This window comes from Girardinichthys multiradiatus, chromosome 18 (genome assembly GCF_021462225.1).
Source record: "Girardinichthys multiradiatus isolate DD_20200921_A chromosome 18, DD_fGirMul_XY1, whole genome shotgun sequence".
Taxonomy (NCBI): domain Eukaryota; kingdom Metazoa; phylum Chordata; class Actinopteri; order Cyprinodontiformes; family Goodeidae; genus Girardinichthys; species Girardinichthys multiradiatus.
In genome coordinates, this window is record NC_061810.1 from 9679004 (window position 1) to 9700072 (window position 21069).

At 38.8% G+C, this 21069-nt stretch overlaps 1 protein-coding gene across 9 annotated transcripts in view; it reads right to left on the reverse strand.

The window, feature by feature from the left end:
- LOC124883862 (chloride channel protein 2-like) overlaps window positions 1-21069 on the reverse strand; it is a 231731-nt gene that overhangs the window by 77635 nt on the left and 133027 nt on the right. For 5 of the 9 annotated variants that reach the window (XM_047391271.1, XM_047391276.1, XM_047391272.1 and 2 more), the window contains 8 exons: window positions 21027-21050; window positions 20776-20799; window positions 20109-20187; window positions 18309-18434; window positions 16636-16720; window positions 12338-12439; window positions 7608-7692; window positions 3238-3393 (listed from right to left, as the gene is read on the reverse strand). In XM_047391271.1, coding sequence (XP_047247227.1) covers window positions 3238-3393; window positions 7608-7692; window positions 12338-12439; window positions 16636-16720; window positions 18309-18434; window positions 20109-20187; window positions 20776-20799; window positions 21027-21050 — 681 coding nt within the window. The remainder of the gene's footprint in view (window positions 1-3237; window positions 3394-7607; window positions 7693-12337; window positions 12440-16635; window positions 16721-18308; window positions 18435-20108; window positions 20188-20775; window positions 20800-21026; window positions 21051-21069) is intronic. The other 4 variants (XM_047391274.1, XM_047391279.1, XM_047391277.1 and 1 more) reach the window with 1 other exon arrangement.

A 21069-nucleotide genomic window follows, 5' to 3' on the forward strand; every position in this document is an offset into this window, starting at 1 on the left:
TGCAAGTCACTGACTGGATGCAATCTCCTGGGTTTCCTTAGATAGAAAAGCTTTTTATCCAATTTGAATAAAAAGCTAACTCCAACTGCACTGTTCAATGGTTAGGATTAATTGGAATGTATGTACCTGACTGTTGTGAAGTGCCTTGAGACAACATGTGTTGTGAATTGGCACTATATAAATAAAACTAAATTGAAATTGAATTGAACTTCCAATTCAAATTGCACAGAGATGGACAGTCTGCTCTTATGTCACTGACTTATTTTTAACAAACAGATACATTTTCAGCTCTAAAAAAGACCTGAGAGAAAACCTAAAACACGACTACTGCTTAGCAAATGTATGGCAAACAAAATGCTGTTCGCAAGATCATTGATTCAAAGGTTACACAGCAGGGATGTCTTAATCCAATCCCAGGTATGAAAATGGGATCCTATTCAGAGTCAATGTTTAAGTCCCAGATAAGCTCTGCTGATACTTACTGTTGTTGAATGGCCTGTAATTATACGTATGTCTGCTGCAGCTGCAGGTGATACAAAAGGCCTGTTTCTGTCTGCACAGCTAGCAAAAATGCATTGTAGGCCCATTCTTTTGTTAATCTAACAAATCTGAATTTTCTCAAACAACAAAGGTGTTTTCACCATTTACAATGACACCTTTCTATTTTTTTTGTCATAACAACCCCTCTGGAGATATCTGAGCACAGTGCACAAACAGCTGCCTGTGAGTATGAGCTGCACAGAAAGCAGCTGAAACACCAATCATCAATATTAAGACATTCAAAGCATATTAACGAAGCAGGAGAACAATTTTCCTGTAGGTTTTGTCAACACACGAATAACTGGGACCAAATGAAATTATGTTAGGAATTGGATTATCAATGGTTCCCAATAAAATGGAGAGTAAACATGCTAACGTTAGCCTAGCACCTGTGGAAATATAAATGCCTTATCATTAGTAGCTAAAGCTAAGATATATTTGGGATTTGCTGCTTATAGATTGATTATTATTAGAAGTTTTTAGTTATGCTTTTGAGAGTTAGAAAAATCCTTAAACAGTAGCTTCTAATGTGGTCACACCATGAGTGTTTATTATTCAAGGTTAAAGCTTGCAGGTGTTTTCTGTCTGTATCGTGAGAAGCCGGCAGTGTATTAGGGAGGCATGGTACTCCTCTCACTGAAGATTCCTGAAGACGTGTGGGAAACAATTCTTTAATTAAATGATGAAATGTATCTCTGTTTCTTTGATACTGTTGCTGGGGAGACATCCACAGACAGAATGATTGTGTATGTGTACTGCATAGCAGCGTGGGGTATAAAATGTAATGTAACGCAGCCCCCAGTGAGACAACACACAGACGTTTCCAGGTACCAGTGTAAGTGTGATGTCCCCTCTCTGAATTCAGATTGGTTTTAATAAACTTGTGGAAACGTACAACTGATCTCTGACTGAGGATTGTCCTTTGGGGTGTCAAATTAAAAGGGTCGGGAAGAGGTGAGGAGTAATGTACGGCCAGTAAAGTTTTCCTACCTCAACGCACCTAAGCAAACTGCCCCACATCATCTACAGGAGCAAGAAGTGAGTTTATTGAAGATTGTAGCTCCATGTGAAACATACTGGGACAATATGGGACAAGATACTTGTTACCATCAAGAAGAAGTGATACTGGTGTTTCCAGAACATCAATGTTAAGGTAATTTACCAATATACAATCACAATTACACAACTAATCTTTCAAGCTTGTAATTCTTTTAAGCATATACAGGACATTGATACTAATGAAACATTGGTTTCGGAGTGTGTATCAAGCTTGGCAAATGCTTATTCTTGAATGGCTTGGATCAATATCAGGAATTTTATAAAATCCTGACCAACATTCCCATTGCAGAAGTCATGCTCTAAATGAGTCCAGTTGAAATTACTATCAACCCAATCAATTGTATGAAAAGGGATGGCCATGAGATCATTGTCTTCTTGTGGTTCCTGTCAAAGAAAGGTGTGTCAAAGAAAGGTGTGCCGCCATTACAGCTTTGCATAAAACTGGCCTCACATGTAGTCAAAGCTTCCTCAACAATGGCAGCAGGTGGGTGCGAGTTCATATGTACATAGAATGATTTTATGTGCTCTGATATATCACAGAAACATAAAAGACTCTAAACACCTTTACAGATCCACAAAGCATTTTCAACACTGCCAAAGTTTTAGCCATAAGTTCAGTTTTTACCCACAAAGTGTCTGTCTTACATACAGGACATACACAGCATGTCATTATAGGGTTGTCAGAATTCAAAGTGAATCTTCCTCTATCACACGATAACGCCTTCACACAGTCACATTTTCAGTAAGTCTGGGTTCTGTTCCTTAAACCCAACAGCTTTCATTTGACCCTGATAAGCAGATGGGACAGACTAGGTTAAGGTCACTGGCCAAACAAAGTGGAAGTCAGTGTTCTGATTATTGTATTTGTTCTGGTTCTTTCATTTTACACGGATTCCATCAGTTCTTTTATTCAGAGATAAGCTGTCAAAGTGGTCCAAACTTTAAATGGCTTCAGGGGAAGAGAACTTTGTAATGAGAAAGGGAGATAGGCCACTTAATATAGGTTTTTCCTTTTAACCCAAACAGCCTCCTTTAACACCAGTGCCATTGTATCTTTATATATTGATGTTTAATCTCCACCAAAAGATCAACAGACAGAGACAGAGGCTTACAGGGCCTCACACAAGGTATGAATTTCCCTTTAACTTCTTGTTCACATTGTGTCACTTGTTGCAAACCTCAATGTATTTCACTGGGATTTTGCGATAGACCAACTCCAAAGTTGCACGCAACAATGTGCTTCTGTTGGAGTATATTACATTGATACCCCTACATAAGACCTAAAGGAACCAACTGGTTTCAGAGGGCCCCTATGCAGCAAACAGAGCATACCTGAAATGTCATACCAGTATGGACTCATGGAAACCTAATACAAACAAACTCAACACTTTTCAGATTTTATGAGCAAAACGTTTTGCAAACAACATGTTATTTTCAGTCTTTATAATTATGTACTACTTTGTGTTGATCTGTCAAATAAAATCCCCAAATACATTGGCAATTGTGATTATGATGTTAAAAAGTAACATAAATTCAGAGCACACTTTTGCAAGGCACTGCTTAGCTGTTGTGAGGTCTGAAATAGATTTAAAGAATCACTGTAATCATAGTATGTTTGCCTCAAATCTTTGTTCCTACCTTCATGACGATGAAGAGAACCAGTGTGACAAAGACGTTGACTTGCGGGTGTTGCCAGGCTTGGGAATGTCCAATGTAGTCGAATTCCTCAGCAATGCCCTGTTTGGCCCAAGTCCGGTTGTCCAGCAAAGTCACCAGAGACTCTTTCTGAGTCAACTACAAACCACAGGAAATAATAATCACTATTCAGCAGCAGGTGCCAGCTCACCCATCCATTCATCCCACCTATCCATCCATCCAACATCACATCATCTAGGTTTACATATGGTAAATGGACTGAACTTATATAGCGCTTTTCCAGTCATACAGACCGCTCAAAGCGCTTTACACTAGCGCCACATTCACCCAATCGCACTCACTAACGCTCACACATTCATACACCGATATGCAGATCGGTAGGCAACTTGAGGTTAAGTGCCTTGCCCAGAGGCACATCGACATATGGCAGGAGGAAGCTGGAATCGAACCCACAACCTTCTGATTGCAAGACAACTACTCTTCCTACTGAGCCACAGTCGCCTTATTGTCAAAATATTGTATTATGATTTGACTGAGCCCTGAATGGGACATCGCAGAAAAAAGACCCCAAATGATGCACTTCTGTAGGAAAAGTGCAAAAGTTTAGCGAGTTCTGGCAAAACTATTCTTCTTAGAAGCAAATAATGCAGGAAACCCCACAGGAAACACAGAAATACATTATCTACAATAACAGAATTTTTTGTAGTTCTAATGTTAATTCATCAATGTATGACTCACACTTAGATGTACGACTTTTTCCAATGCCCCTGTCACATTATTGCGTGTCAGGCCTTCATTTAAAACGCTTTAGAAGACATGTAGAAAACCTCAGGTAGGCCGGCTCGGATTTTATGAACATGTCAAAAACATTTGCCGCATAAGCACCACACATAATCAAAATATAAACTATATAAACTATGCAGGCGGTTCCCTCACCTGGGGAAGCTGGATGCTTCAAACTTAAATTGATAGTTAAGGCATCGTTCACTGTCATTATTTCACATGAAACCTATCTGATCACTTAAGGGCACTCAGAGAGCACTTTAGTTTCATTGAAATATAGTCAGTTGATTGACTAATGTATAAAAAAAAACCTTTAAATGAATAAAACCAGATGGTGACTTCACAGAAAAGTTATATACCCGGTTATGACACAGCAGGACACTGAATTTCACCTGTTGTCCACAGTAGATATTCACTATGCTAACAGGAGTGTATCAATGCGCCACACATACATGACAGAACTTGATGTTATCAGAGTTCCTACACATTTTAACCTGAATTTCTAGACTTTCTCTGAAGATTTTATACAATTCTGAACTTTTGAGTGCAAAATTTTAACCTTTAAGTGCTTGAATATTAATCTGTAGATTTCACAATACACGTAACAAAATGCTTAAATTGGCTTCCAATTTTCAGAGTGTGCTATAAGGCCATTTCACCACATTTATGGCATCAGGACAAAAATAAATGGACGTTTGTGAGTGTGAATGTGGCTCTACTGTAAAGTGCTTTGAGTGGTTGGTGTGACTGGACTATGAAAATAAAGCATGTCATTTTAATATAAATCAAGGTAAAAAAAATCTACAATTAGTATTGATTGTAACATATAATTATTAGATTTTTGTCATTTAAAAAATGAAAGAAAGGTTGCACAATCAAAAAGGTTTTCCATATTCAATTCTATTTTTTCATACGTATCCAGGCCCAGAAAATAATAAAAGCCAATTCCATTCATCCCCAGACTTTTCTAGAGTGCATAGTGTTCTATAATATCCACTTATCCCCATTTTATTTAGACCGACACATGTTACCAGCATACCAGGCAAGTCAGGAAACTGACACAGCAGCTTTACATTCACAATTTGTTAGATTCCCATTTTAAAAGTCTCAGTTGACTTTAACACAAGTCTATGTATACAAAAAAAGGCCAAGTATGACAGGTAACCGGTACATAAAATCTGAATAATTCACAATGATCTTTTTTTGATAAATTGTTTTCCAATGTTCTATAATTTTAGAAACCAGGAGATTTATACATCTCTCAAATAATGATAATTGCTGAAACCAACATGGGTGAAGGTCACACAGGGTGTGCCATATAATTCTAGATAGAAGTTTCAATTATACTGACATTCTTCTTTTAACGATGAGGGAACAGGCATTATCGAGCAAATCCGTCACCTTTCAAAGAGAACCGAATTGCAGGAAACATATTGATTACGTGTTGTCATGTACCCTTAAGGTATAAATAGAATGCTATTCAGTCTGTGGAAGTTAAACCATTGCTGAGATATGTCTGAAAAAGACAATCAGTCAACTTGCTAAAAAATAGATTTGCAGTCTTTGTGGTAGTTTTTTTTGAGATTGTGGAAAAATCCACAGAGATCCCGATATGTTGGGCAGAGATGGTTTGACTTCAAGAGGAAGAATTTTGGACAAACCATTTGCCAGCTATGTGGAAGAGCGATAACTATGAAAAACGGTGCCACAAGAAACCAGTTTTGGTTCCTCTGAACAAACCAACTACAGTTTTACTGTGGTCTATCTTAGGGGACAAACAAAAGTGAGATAGTTAAGCCTGGAAAGAAGCATTGGGATGACTGTTGCTGATATCCTTTTTCCACATTTAACACCTGCAGAGCTCAAATATTTCTGGTGGAGGATCTCTGGGTGATCTGCAAATAAACGCTCTTGCGTGAAGAAAACTTTTGTGACATATTCTAAAACCTTTGAGGGATCTTTCAAAAGTACTTCTTTCTTTGCCTCTAATATCTTGCTCAGGGTTCAGTAGCAACACACAGTAGTGTTAGCAGGTTCTCTCAGGAGGAATTTGGGAAGTTGTTATTTTACTCGTGATTATATTTGCTTATTATTCATGCTCAGTCCTGCTTGTTTTCAGGTATCCATGTGACTCAAGGCATATCTGAATCCTGTTTCACCGCAGCATTTAGAAAAACTGTGATTCTTGTGTCAGATTCACAGGAGGTTTTAGTGCCCCTCTGAATGTGAGCACAGGAAAAGATGAGCTCAAGGTTTCACAAAATGTCACTGGAGATTTAAATTTTATAATATCTGTCAGGGATTATACTGCGACAAAATCATCTGCAGCCGTTTAAAAGCCACATCAGCTGCACACAGAGATGGAGATAAAGTTTCCTACTACCAGAGATGATGATGAAAAGTGTGCCATGAAGACAAAGGGATCACAGATACAAATATCTGAGTGGCTACTCCAAAGAGAAGAGCTTTAAGAGGAGTAGGCCAGCGTGGGCAGAGATTCAGAAGTCTTTATCACTTTCTTATAGGAGCCACGGCTAAGCAAGGGAGCCAATCTGTGTGTGCATGTTTGTGTGTAATGTGTGCATGAAGGATGGACACCCTATTCCTTTTCTAATTCCGATAATTAACCGGATGAAGGGGATAACATCAGAGAAGGCACAAACACATGCTCATGAGTCATCCCTGGAGCAAAAGTACAATATGCTGGTCCATGTCTCCAGTGTACACTGATGATTCACTAACACTCTCAGGCACATTTACTCCCCTATTATGACTGGAGGCTTTAAAAAGAGGAAAAAAACACTTTATACCCTTTATGTTCCCAAAGCTTTTTTCTTTTAGGATCCTTTTAAGCTGTCAGCTACAGTCATACTTATCAACTAACTGTAAACTCTAGTCTACATGTAATCCCATGAGAATGTGGACCATTTGAGCCTGTAGCATAAGGCTCCTTATGGGTATGGAATGATCTAAACAGCAAAAGTCCAAACTGGGGAAGAAGCAAAATGACCAGCATCCACCAAAGTCTGTTGTAGCAGCCTGGATGAGCAGCTGACATGACTCCAGAAAATAAAATGTTGTTCTTACTCTAATGTAATTTTTAAAACCGCTGAGTGGTCTTCACCCTGGAACAGCATCCACTGAAGAGTGTTGTTAATTGAAAAACACAAAAAAAGACTTTTATTTTGCCAACCATCCGCTCAACCATCATGGCAGATCAAGTTGAAAATCAACCGATTATGGTCATTAGCCAGTTTTTCATACTTGTCAAACTTGATATTTCCAACACTGGAACACCAAGCAATTGCACAGTACCAAGCGCCATGCATCAACCTGAAGCATATCCATAAGGTGACACCTGTTACCTTATGGATATGCTAGGGGTAACTCAAAAACTGCAAATCAATGTGTAGACTCCATGCTGTTTATACAAAGGTAGTTAAAAGAATAGAAAAAACACACAGAAACCTAATTACTATGCATATTTTGTTATTTTAAAGTATTAATGTCTTAACAAGTACATCTCCTATGATTTCAGTCACAACCTTTGAAACGTGTTGGAACCATACCTTTCCAGCCATATACTGTCCAAATCCAGGTGGAAATGTCAGCGTTGAAATCAGTAAAGTGACCAGTGCTGGATACAGCAGTCGTCTGAGAGAATAACAGGAGGGGCAAAGAAGAACATCTGAAAAGTTGGGCTTACCCATAAAAACAAATTTTTTATCTTTACACATCATAACTTATTAAAGACTAAACATGCTGTAAACTGGGTAAGCAGTCATGTCTAAAACCAAGCAACCTCTGATACCATCAATGTCACAGCAGCAAGTTACCACACAAAAATTTCCGACAATGTACTGTGATTATAGACAGGTGTATGTCTATCTGTTGCTGTAGGCTTTAGGTAAACAGGCCAGGATGTATTCAAGTGCATAAGTAGATAATAAAATGTTTGTTCTCTTCAGCTGCTCAATAACTCAACTGTAAATTTATCACTTTGTGTTCCCTTTAAAAATATGTTCTAATTACTGTGACACAACTTTACCATAACATTATAATCCCTAGAAAAGGATGTGTCAACAGTCTTTTAGTTTAAAACGACACGGTTTTAAAATGCTGAATGCAAATACATTTTGGTTATTATTTTGCAGTAACAAAGCACATAGTTTTGCATTGAAGAAGCTCTTGTTTGATAATTGTGAGGCAGCATGTTGAAAAGTCAACAGAAATTAAAAGACGAGATACAAATGATCTGTAAACAATGAGACTATGGAGCCTGGATACTGGATCGCCATGAATACTAAAGGGCTAGTTCACCTTTTCTTCTCAATGAGTCTCAACTGTGGAGAGTCTAAAATAGCTACAGTTTCAGCCAAAAATAGCAGATAAAGATTTAAAATGATCTTTTCATGACTGAAAGTAATATCAACATTTGGGAGTGACTGAAAGGGACTACTGACTTGAATCTGAAAGAGAATTTGTGGAGGGAGCTAAAGATTAGGGTGATGGCAAAGAGCCCATCCAGCTCAGAGCTCATTTCCAAAATATCGTTAGCAACATGCAAAAAGCTGGTCAGCCATTTTAACAATGTTTGACTGCTGTAATGCCAGTTAGAGAGGTATATCATTTTCCATTTGCAACATTTGAATAAATTGTAGATAAAAACAAACGATTTTTTTACCTGAAACTACTTTTACATAGTGTTATTAACTTTTGACAGATGCCCATCTCATTTCCTATCAGAAACGTTCTTAGTTGAAGGAAATTCTTTCAGGGTGTCAGGGTCATCCATTTTGGTCGGGTAGATGGACCGGGTTGCGCAGTTCAACATGCACAGCTTGCATACGTTGCAGCGATGGACATCGAAGCTGACGTCATTGGAACTATAAAAAGCTGAGGAAAAAGTTTTCGCCGCCATTTCCAGCATGTCTCATGGGACGACGCACCGGAGGCGCATATCTGGAGAGACGGAAGCTCGCAGGCGAGTTAACTTTTCCTCCACATGGCCATATCTGGAAGAGCTTGAAAACTGTAATTCTGTCTGATACACGAAGATCAGAAGACTCATATCCCGATCGAAGACCGTTAGACGCACCAGGAGCATGTGAAAGCCCTCATAGAGGTTTTATTTCCAAGGAGACCCCTTGTTTTTCAGTCGACTGCAACAGTTCCTCATATTATCCCCGTTTTGGAGGGATGAGAAGTTTACCATTTTTGAGTTGATCACAGATGCGTGTTACTCTGGTTCCCCCCCGTTTTTCTTCAGATCTACGACCCATCCTTAAGCCGGTGAAGAGAGGATATCAATGTCAAAGTAATTTCATTGTTTTTATATCAAATCAGATAGGTGTATTTAGAGGTCTGGGCAGGATGAGGCATGGTTAATGTGAATTAGTATAACCATCCCAATCCAACTTGTTGCATGCAATATTGATTAAAGTGTTTTATGCTCAACTGTTTTGATTTGCTGTTTGAAAACTCAAGAAAACCTCAAGTTGGATGCTTTCACCCTGCTGATTGTCAGGAGTTTAAGCTGAACTTAGGAAGTTTTTCATTCGAAACACACTGCAGTCTGGACCTCATGGCCTGACCACTCCTTTACAATCAGTTTTATTACCGGAGTTTTCCACTGAGTTCCTGCCTCAGAGTTTTATGACCCTTTGTTCGAGATTTAGGGCAATCAGCTGCTAGTGGCTAAGGGCGCAGCCCATCGTTCTACCAGCTGATCGTCGAAAATCGAGACATCAGCACACCAGGAGGGCTTCTCTTTCCAAGTTAACCCAAACTGCACATTTTGTCCATAAAACTGCCAGTTTGATCTTCATAGACACTCAATGCGCATATATTTTCTTTTTACTATTAGTTTTAGGTAGTCATTTTACTCTTTTTATAGAATAGTGAATGTTTACTTAGGTGAAAGTTTTTGGACCAGAATAGTAATTATATCAGGGCTATATGGTTTCAATAAATGTTCACATATATAGAGAAGCATTTGTGTTTATTTTGTGCAACAGTGATTTATCTGTCAAAATAAGGTCAAAGTTCCCCCACCATTCGGTGGAGCAGCTGATTAAATAGTGACATATAGCATTGTTTTAGTTAATAGTTAAATGACTAATGATAATTAACTAATTGTAATTATTAAGTGCTTTGAGCCCATAATCACCACACCAGAGTGCATCTTTGATTTCTATTTGTAAGTAATGATTTTAGGTTAAGAAAATATTTTTCGGAATTATGATTTTTAATTACAATTTTGATAAATATGAATTAATCAATAATCATAATCTTTACAAGGGGTACAAATAGTTTTAGGCCTGAATGTAAATCAAGCTAAATAATTCTATACTGGATACACTTTCTTTAAAACCATTATAAATTCAGCAAATGAACCATGTTCAATGTTATTTAGGATTAGGATCACATAAGCATGTGAGTAGAACAAAGGTTTGGATTGAAATATTCTACAGTAGGTGTGTAACAGTATATCCAGGTTCAAGAAAAAACAATACATGATACTGGGCTTTCAAGAACCAGAGATTCTGACATGACAAAAGAGCCCTTTAGTTTAGTTTTGATAGGAAACTCTGATGCAGTTGCATTGGTAAAGGCTAACAGTTAGCCAGCGCCAGTATTCCTGCTAAAAGCTCATAGTCTGTCACTTTGGCTTTTCTATAGAGTACCCAACAGACTGCCACACAAATGGTTTAGAATTAGTGGTGGCTTATTTTTTGCGTGTTTTCATCCATCCTGATGAGCAGATGATTGTCAGCACAGGGCAATTCAAGAACGACTTTCTTTCATACTTTAAAATAAGAGTCTCAAAGATGGATACAACCGGCTGTGAAGCTTGACTCAGATGGCTTTATACAGGTCCTTCTCAAAATATAAGCATATTGTGATAAAGTTCATTATTTTCCATAATGTCACAATGAAAATTTAACATTCATATATTTTAGATTCATTGCACACTAACTGAAATATTTCAGGTCTTTTATTGTCTTAATACGGATGATTTTGGCATACAGCTCATGAAAACCCAAAATTCCTATCTCACAAAATTAGCATATCATTAAAAGGGTCTCTAAACGAGCTATGAACCTAATCATCTGAATCAATGAGTTAACTCTAAACACCTGCAAAAGATTCTTGAGGATTTTAAAACTCCCAGCCTGGATCATCACTCAAAACCCCAATCATGGGTAAGACTGCCGACCTGACTGCTGTCCAGAAGGCCACTATTGACACCCTCAAGCATGAGGGTAAGACACAGAAAGAAATTTCTGAAAGAATAGGCTGTTCCCAGAGTGCTGTATCAAGGCACCTCAGTGGGAAGTCTGTGGGAAGGAAAAAGTGTGGCAGAAAACGCTGCACAACGAGAAGAGGTGACCGGACCCTGAGGAAGATTGTGGAGAAGGGCCGATTCCAGACCTTGGGAGACCTGCGGAAGCAGTGGACTGAGTCTGGAGTAGAAACATCCAGAGCCACCGTGCACAGGCGTGTGCAGGAAATGGGCTACAGGTGCTGCATTCCCCAGGTCAAGCCACTTTTGAACCAGAAACAGCGGCAGAAGCGCCTGACCTGGGCTACAGAGAAGCAGCACAGGACTGTTGCTTAGTGGTCCAAAGTACTTTTTTCGGATGAAAGCAAATTCTTCATGTCATTCGGAAATCAAGGTGGTTTACTGACCATGGCATCACTGTGCTCAATTGGCCTGCCAACTCTCCTGACCTGAACCCCATAGAGAATCTGTGGGATATTGTGAAGAGAACGTTGAGAGACTCATGAGCCAACACTCTGGATGAGCTAAAGGCCGCTATCGAAGCATCCTGGGCCTCCATAAGACCTCAGCAGTGCCACAGGCTGATTGCCTCCATGCCACGCCGCATTGAAGCAGTCATTTCTGCAAAAGGATTCCCGACCAAGTATTGAGTGCATAACTGTACATGATTATTTGAAGGTTGACGTTTTTTGCATTAAAAACACTTTTCTTTTATTGGTCGGATGAAATATGCTAATTTTGTGAGATAGGAATTTTGAGTTTTCATGAGCTGTATGCCACAATAATCCGTATTAAGACAATAAAAGACCTGAAATATTTCAGTTAGTGTGCAATGAATCTAAAATATATGAATGTTAAATTTTCATCATGGCATTATGGAAAATAATGAACTTTATCACAATATGCTAATATTTTGAGAAGGACCTGTACCAGCCCACAAATGCATCCTACAGTATGTGGCTCATTTGAAACAATGTAGAAAAGCTGGAGCTGGGCAAAGAGTGCAATACCTACTTTTTCATGAGGAATTTGTTGATGGTCTTTTGCTTTCTCATGAACTGGACTATTAGTCGGTTCAGGTAGACGAACAAAGCACCACCGAATCCACTGGCAATACTGCAGAGAGAAAAACAGGTGAGTTAGTCCTGTTTTTTCCTTAATTGGCACGATTAGGCACTCCGCATAATCAAAGTGAAACTATATGGAATAAATTAGTTCAAAAGTAAACAATGCAACATATCAAGTCTCCTGATCCACCTCCATACGTTGGTCTCGGTGCATTTGGCCACAATAAAAACAAAGGGAACGTAATGAGGCTCTAATACGCTGGAGGCGGGTGTCAGGAGTAAATGCAAATGTGATGCAGTGATGTCATAAAACCCGTACGGTCAAGGAATAGATGAGGAACAGCATAATGTAAATACAGAGAAAAAACAGGAGAACAAACGAACAAAGACATATAATGGAAAAAAGAAAAACGCTGGAATATAAAAACAGAAAATTACAGCTAAGAGTGAGACAGATGGAGCACGCTGTCAGGTGGAGAAGTGTGGGGGTGCTGGAGAGAAAGCCAAAGGAGAGGTTTATATAAGTATGCATTTAAAAGCACAGTGGGAGTTCTCTTTATGGACGCCAGAAGACAGATAAACGGGAAATATGTGTGGTAGGGAATAGGCAGCTACGCAGAAAGTCTAATGCTTATAAAATAATCTTTCTGCATTATTAATTCCATTAAATACGTTTGAATAAATAATGACCAGGATGATGAGGTAGTCTTTAACCCCCTGGTGAAGCATAAAAAAAACACAGCAGGTATGCTTATTTTGTTCCTTTCTTTTAAACAACCAGAGCTTTATGCTGTTATAATTCCAGTTTAGCATTGGGGCTGAGGTGGTGGTGTTCGAGGAGGTATTACAGAAGGGTGGGGTCAGGTAAAGCCCTCCGTAACCTGTTTCCACTTTCTATTTTTTTCAAACAACCATCCACGAAGATATCTACAAAGAAGGCTTAGAGAAAAAGTAGCAAATATGCAACGCTTAAAATGTAGCATTACTATTAAACTGTTTATTTGTGCTTCTGCTTGCATCTCAGTAAAGCCTTGCCCATTATAACGCAGATATTTTACAAAACTGAACATTTTCTGCTGCCTCTCCATATCTGGTCTACACAGTAGCCTGGCTGTTGATGAGCACTGACTCAATAGTGGCCCGATAAAAGGATGCCAGTAGCTTCTCCTCTAAGTGGCTCTGCTGTAACAAACGTGAGAAGTGAAGTCTCTGTGAAGCCTTTTTGACTAGTGCAGATGTATTTCTGTCCAGGTAAGGTCCTTGTTGATGTGTACCCCCAGAAACTTCAAGGAGGCCACTTTCTCCACGAATGCCCCATTGATGGTAAGGGGAGCATGGACCCCTCTCTCTCCTGAAATCAATGACCATCTCCTTGGTTTTTGAGGTATTCAGCTCCAGGTGGTTCTTGGTGCACCAAACTGTCAAAGCCTTTATCTCCAGTCCCCTCAATTGAGGTCCCTTGCAACAGTTTCCTTTTTTGACATACATTTTACTGAACAAGGTCATTGTACATGAAAACTACTAAGGAGATGCAGTACGTTCACTCCTGGAAACATCAAGGAAACAAGCTGAAGAAACGATACTGGCATATTCTCAAAAATCACATGAACCTGTTGGGAAAAATGGTCTTCTAGAGTGAGTGCAAATACAAACACATGTGGCATGTTTGAGCTCATAGCTGTTTCATCACATGCGTTTCCATGCGTGTATGTTTTAGTCTGCAGTAATAAGGTTGGGTTTCGCCAAGCGAACCGATGCCCGAAGGTGTAATAAACAGTAAGCAGAATAAGAAGCAACTCTTCAAAGACGTGCCCTTGGCAGCATGCAGCACAGCACAAACTGGTTAGTTGACTGAAACAGTGACCGACTTTCCCTGGTACACGGATTCTGTAGGGGCAAGATGGACAGATAAACACCCTGTCTCTCTCACTTGTTGGCACAGATAATAAAGTGTAAAACTATGATTACACATTGCAATGGCAGTATAGGTGCAGTAGTCACTGATGTCCACATTGGAATGAACATTTAGGACTAAAAGGGTCACAGAAAGAGGCAAAAAATGAACAATAAGAGTAATTTTCTTCAGCAGCATGTACACAGCTTATTCAAATGGACAGGCTTTCAGCTAGAAAAAACAGGTGATGATGGAAGAAAGAGGAAGAGGGGGGCCTAGGAGGTAGAGAACATCCCTCTGCACCAGCTTTTTTACAGGGCTTTCTGTATCACTCCCAGCCAGAAAAGGCCCTCAGGCTATGACAGAATAAAATAGGACATGCCTTAGAGATCTGGCAGCTGGTGAACAGTGCTGAATTTTCCATGTTAGGAGACTCATGCAGGCCACCCTGAGGAAACACCTCCACATGCTAGCAAGTGAAGCTCCTGAATAAAACTCAACAAGGTGCCATAAAAAAATGGGATCACCTGTCTAGAACGAAGAAAACTTTTCTTTTTGTCCAAGAGATTTGTTGATTTGCTACATTCTGCTCTTTTCTGGTAACACAATTTAAAAACGGCTCCTACGTTCCATAAAAATCGTTTTAGTCCTGATAGATCTCCTCATCCACATTTTACTGAACTTTTTCAAAGTATTCACACCTCAAGGTACGCATTTTGTGTACAGTAATATTGTGATAACACTAAATTTGGATACATTGTGGAGCTCTGCCTCTATTTTTATTGTCCTTCTCTTGCTGGAAGGTGAACCTCTGCCCCGTCTCACAATTTTTGCAGCCTCCAACAGGCTTTTTCTCAGGATTGTCCTCTATTTAGCTCCATCAATATTCTCATTAACTCTGGCCAGCTTCCCTTGCCTTAGTAGGAGATAAAATCCCCACAGAATGATGCTGCCACCACCAGTTTTGACCTTGGGGATGGTGTCTTCAGGGTGAGGACAGTTAGTTTTCCACATGTAGCTTTCTTCTGACCACCACTCTGTCTGGGCCAGGTCAATCAAGTGTCCAGTCAACAGATTTCCATACATAGCTGTGGAGTTGTTTGTTTGTCTTATTTTTATGTAACTTTTAACAAGTGCAAGTCCCACTGAGATAGAGATCACTTTAAAAACGTTGACCTGACAAAGAAGTCAACAACACACATCATCCCTGCAGGATCTCTGTAGCTCTTCCAAAGTTACCATGGCCCTTTCATTCCACCAAGGCCTTCACAGAACAGCTGCATTTATACTGAGATTAAATTAGACACTTGCAAAATATGTGACTTCTGAAAGCAATGGATTTTACTGGGGGTATCAGAGTAATGAGGTCTGAATTACACAATGTATCATCCTCTTTCTGCTTAAAATTATGATCTAGTCTAGTATTCTTTTCACATGTGTCAAATGACACCTTTATTACACAAAATTGCACCGAAATAGAACAGATTACTTTTCTGTGGATTCCTGTCAAATGCAGTTATATATTTGTGCCAGCGATGGCACAGCACACCAAAAGAAACAAATAAATTACTTTAGTGTACAATGTGTTCTATTTAGATCTTCTAAACATCTTCAGGATGTTAGCTTAGCATTTTCTCATTATATCTATACCTAAACTAATATCTTTACCAGAATAACCAATTTCACGATCGCCAGGAAATATTTTCTATTGCCATTGTGCTTATAAAGACGAGTCATGTAAATATTTTTCCATTACAAACATTGATCTTTGTCCATTTTAAGCTACTTTCCAAGCTCAGAAGAAGAGCTGCTACGGGTGCTGGAATGCAGTGGCATTTGTGTTTTATGCTTTCTTAGAGCACCTGACACTGCCGGTGTCCTTTGCATTTAAGTCTATCATTGATCACTGCAAGCTGTGACCAACCTAGAGCAGGGGTATGCAACCTTTACAATCAAAAGAGCCATTTTTGCCCTCAGTCCAGCTGAATAAAACTCATTTAGAGCCGCAAATGTTACATGACCTTGTGAAACCCCCCCCCCCCCAAAACTTTTACAAAAAGAGGATGGATACATTTTCTTCTATGGGATTTTCATCTTTGTGGAAGATAATGTAAAAAAAATACTTTTAATATTCTGTTGAGAAAAGTCCATGCAATTATTCCTAAATGATTGCAGTTATTAAAAAACTGAAAAACTGCTAAAACCTGCATTTGTACATGGATTATATCTACATTTAAAAACATTAGTTGGTTCTTCATGATTTTTAGCCAGAGTTATTGGAAGGTCCAAAGAACCACTTGCAGCTTCAGAGTTGCAGGTTGCAGACCTCTTGACCTGGAGGGAAAACTCACCCTATGACAGCGAAGGCAGGAAGTTCCTGGAGGTCAAAGGGAAAATCCAAACGGAAACGGGTTTTGAAAAGTGCCGTGATGGTCTCTGAGGGAGTATGAAAATTACAGCAAGTTAGAAGACAAAACAAGCCAAAACACACTACAGAAAATGATTAATATAAGGTCCAAATTATTGGTTTTCATTTTAGATGTTTTTGTTTTCTGTGCAAGTATAACTGCAACTCATGCTTTGTTTCTAATAACAAAAAGCCAACTTGCCCTGCAGACCAGAAGTCCTGTACCTCACACAGCCAGGTGAAGGTGCACAGAAAGGTGCACGATATAAACAGAGTAGTAGCTAACAGATCCCACAGCTTGTTAAGTTGGCAGTGTAGCTCTGAAAACTAATTATTTTTCTTGTTCAGTGGTAAGAAATTTCCATCTGCCACTAAAGTTTCTCATATTCTGCTGGATTCAGACGTTTTTATCACCAACAGGAAATTTTTACTTCTCATAAAGTTACTGATGTATGACATAACACAAAGAAGGGATTCAGACATAGGTATTGAAAGAGTGGACCTTTGTATACTAACTCAAAAACATGCGAAGCAATAGAATTTGTTTTCTCCAACTTCTTCCTATTGGTGTTGACAAAATTATGGCTGAGAAATAGACTGTATGGGTGCAAGTATAGCACAGCTAAGTGATAAGATAATAAGACCAAAAAACCTGAATAATCAAACAGGTTTGGTCTGTCAATAGAGCCCAAACCTCTACCTTCAAAGCAGACACCAGCATCTTGACTGCTCTCCACATGGCACTCAGCCATTTTGGGACATAGTGGAAACTATGGATGCTTTTGTCTGTTTTTTAATTTTATTTTATAGCTTCACTTTTAACAAAATCATCCCTGACATCCTAGTTGATAAGCTGAAGGACATGGACTTTCCCTCTATGACTACTTTTGGGATTTTAGAGGTCCTCACTGAAATTTGTTAAATAGCTGTCCACTGTTGTGCTCAAATTAAAAACTACTGTCAAAGAAGATATTTATTTGAGCCACTTTAAATTATGGACCCTAACTCATTTGGGGGCTCGTCCGTGATATGAACTTGGGACTTCTCACCTTTTTACACAATACATCTCCCTTTGTATCTTTTGCAACGTATTTTAAGCTGGTGGTAGATTCCAGTGATGTTTCTTGCATTGTGTATACCAACCACAACGCTTTTGTCAGTCATATGCGTTTAAACCAGCGGTTGATGTGATGGGCGCTACTCCTACAGTCATTTCCTCAAAATATTAAAAGGAAAAAATATATATATTCGCCAACATGCTCGTTTAGTAGATGTTGCAAACATTTAGTCATAAGCAGAGGATCTGAACACATTCTTATGAGTTTGTTTCCAAACAAACAAAAAACTTAATTATGCTTAAAATGTAATATAAAGCAAACAGCCACACCGAGGGCCGAAGCCTCTATACCTGGGCCATGTGCAACACTGCTGTGCCAGCGCCGCGCCAAGCACATGCATTATTTAAGCCATAGGGGAGGTAGGGTTTTGTCTCATTAGTAAACATGTGTACTAAAATATTACAGTGCTGCATTTAACTGCTGACATGTTCCTAATAAGGTGGTCAGTGAGTGCACATTTGTATTAATATGCTGAAAGCCTGATGTAATCTGACGTTACCTTCCTCCCTGTTCCAAACAGCCAGCACTCTGAAGATGAAGGCACTGAAGGTAGCTGCAAAGAAACCTCTCCAATAGTTCCTCACAGCAAAGAATGTGGATGTTACTTCAATACTGAACAAGACACCTGCAACACAAGGCAGAAACACTAAGTTGTGATACTATTTTTCCTACAGACATATTTCTGAATATGCCTTGGAAAAAGAATGGAGATATCCAAATGTGTGATGTTAACCAAACAAATGATGCATTATAGTGTGTGAAGTGAAATTGACCTCCTTTTAAGTTTATTAATTTAAAGGGGACATATCATGCTTTTAAATCCTTTCTTTTCACCCTTAAATCATTCAGTTGTGGTCTATATAAAGTGGAACTGCAATGCTTTGATCTGAACTTGTTATTGTAGCTCCACAGGCTCCTCTTTTACCTTTTCTGAGGCGCATCTGAGAGCAACTTGTTTTTGCTGCTGAGGCGCTTCCCACCCCCCACCCCTCCAGGTCAAAGAGCACTGAACTTTAACCCGTTTGGCCATTTTTGTAGTTTGATAATATATAACAATTATGCCGCAGAAACAAGACAAAGTGGCAAAAACAATACAAAACCGTTTATGTAATAATAATATTCAAATCATGCAGTAAGGTTCTGTCCTCCAGGAGCTAAAAGTGACATACAGCGCTAACATAAGCAGAAGGCATGATGCTACTGCTATCAGAACAATAGCCAAGATGTCATATCAACACACTGGTGGAGGTTGTTGAAGTACTTGTCCTTGAAGTAGGGGAATAGGAATTCCCCTAGTGATGTGGGTAGATTTCTATGAAAAATAAGCACCAGGCGCTTCAAAAAGGTTCTGATGCTGGGGGACGCTGTAATGAATTGTGTGGGTTAATACACCCAACAACTGAACCAAACTTATTCTCTTGCAGTGTCGGCATACAGGAGCGTGGACAACAAAATTGCAGAGAGAAATAAATATGGCGGATACGCAAAATTGATCAGCCGGACATCCATGACCTTGTTTAGCTGTTCCGCAGCAAATACTATGAGAAAACTGAACGGACTAAAAAATATGAGCCAAACAGAACATAAAGATATCTACGCAGCACCTGGAGAGACTAAATTCACATTTTTTGCACTCCTACAGACTCCAAGTACACAATAAAATGTATTGAAGGGCTAAAAAAGTGGATTTTGCATCATACGTTCACTTTAAATGAAGTGACAATGAAATAATCATGTTTATTCACTCTGGTACAAGTAAATCACTTATTTTGGATCTGATACTTCTCAGTTATTTTTACTTTAAAAAACAAACTGGCTTTGTGGTAAAATATTTAAACTTTGGAATTGGAATTGTTTTTATCCTGTAGCAACCTTAAAAGAGTGATCCATGCTTTAATACATCTCAATTAGATTAATAATTGTTAGCATGTTGGCCACAGCTTGGCTTTCTTCATTGGCTTCCCTTTACTTTTTACTTTAACATTTTGACCAAACACGCTCCTAGCTGCCTGATCTCTAGGGTTCTTGCCCCTAGATTATAGAACCAAATGCCCCTACATGTTAGACTGGCTACAACAGAGTCTTTTAAAATCATGATTAATACTCTTACTATAGTTAATAGCTTACCTATGACATTTTGAGTTAACATATTGTACGGTAACCTCTACTTAACACTTTTTTTTTGCCATTTTATGCACTTTAACACTTTTATCAGCGGCTGTTTTTAAATTTACTTTATAATTAACTGGATTAATTTGATAAAATTAAAAGTGACAGATTTTTGCCCCTTAAAACAAACCTCCTATGGGGGCAGCAAAGCAGCAGCCCACTCCAACCGCACAGGCTGCCGCCAGCATCTCGATGTTCCTCGACTCATTCTGAAATACATGCACAGAACAATCAGTATTTTCAATTTAATGAAAAAAAAAACTAATGAAAGAGAGATGAGATGTAAATTTAGATGTAAACATACAATATATGTTTTACCAAACTAATAGACATAAGCATTTTAGGTAATAGCCTTTTTTTTTTTTCAATAATTCTGACATCACCGAACTGGTGGATCGGGGAGCATAACAGTCTCTTACAAACCAGCTCCATATCTACATCCAGACAGTGTATGAAAGATGAGCCTTAAACTGCAACAATTAAAAAAAATCATCTTGAAAACATTGGCTAAATCTAGCAGTATTGACAAAAGATAAAAAAGTAAATGAAGCTTATGCATAAAAAACCATTTCATAGATCAGATGCATCTAATTTACTGCTTCTCTGCATTTCTGAGAATGACATGATTCCTTATTTTAGGTTAGGAGTTTTAGTGTGAAACATAGTAAGCCAGATGAGTGAAGAACAAATGAAAAGATTGATCTAGTATCCTGGAGGAGAAAGTGGATCAAGGTGCATCCCGAGAAATTGAGTTTTATTTCTTGTTTTATTTTCTTTAACCCTGTGAGTTTACCTACCTTGGTTCCCAGGAGACTGAAGTCCTTCAAGCAGCAATTTAATGTGAAAGACAGGTTAGAGGCTTGTGTATTTCTCTCACTGTACTGAAGCTTATCCTGCTTTTGCATGCAGGGCTACTTCTGACACACACGCATTCCACATCAGAAGGCAACATAAAGCTTACTCTGACCCAAATATTGATTTTATTTAACCTAATAGTTTTGGACACATGTGTGGGGGAAGCATGCTAGGAAATGTGCAGCTAGTTTACCTTAATCCCTACTAGACCTGGCTCCTTCGTGTAGCATGAGAGC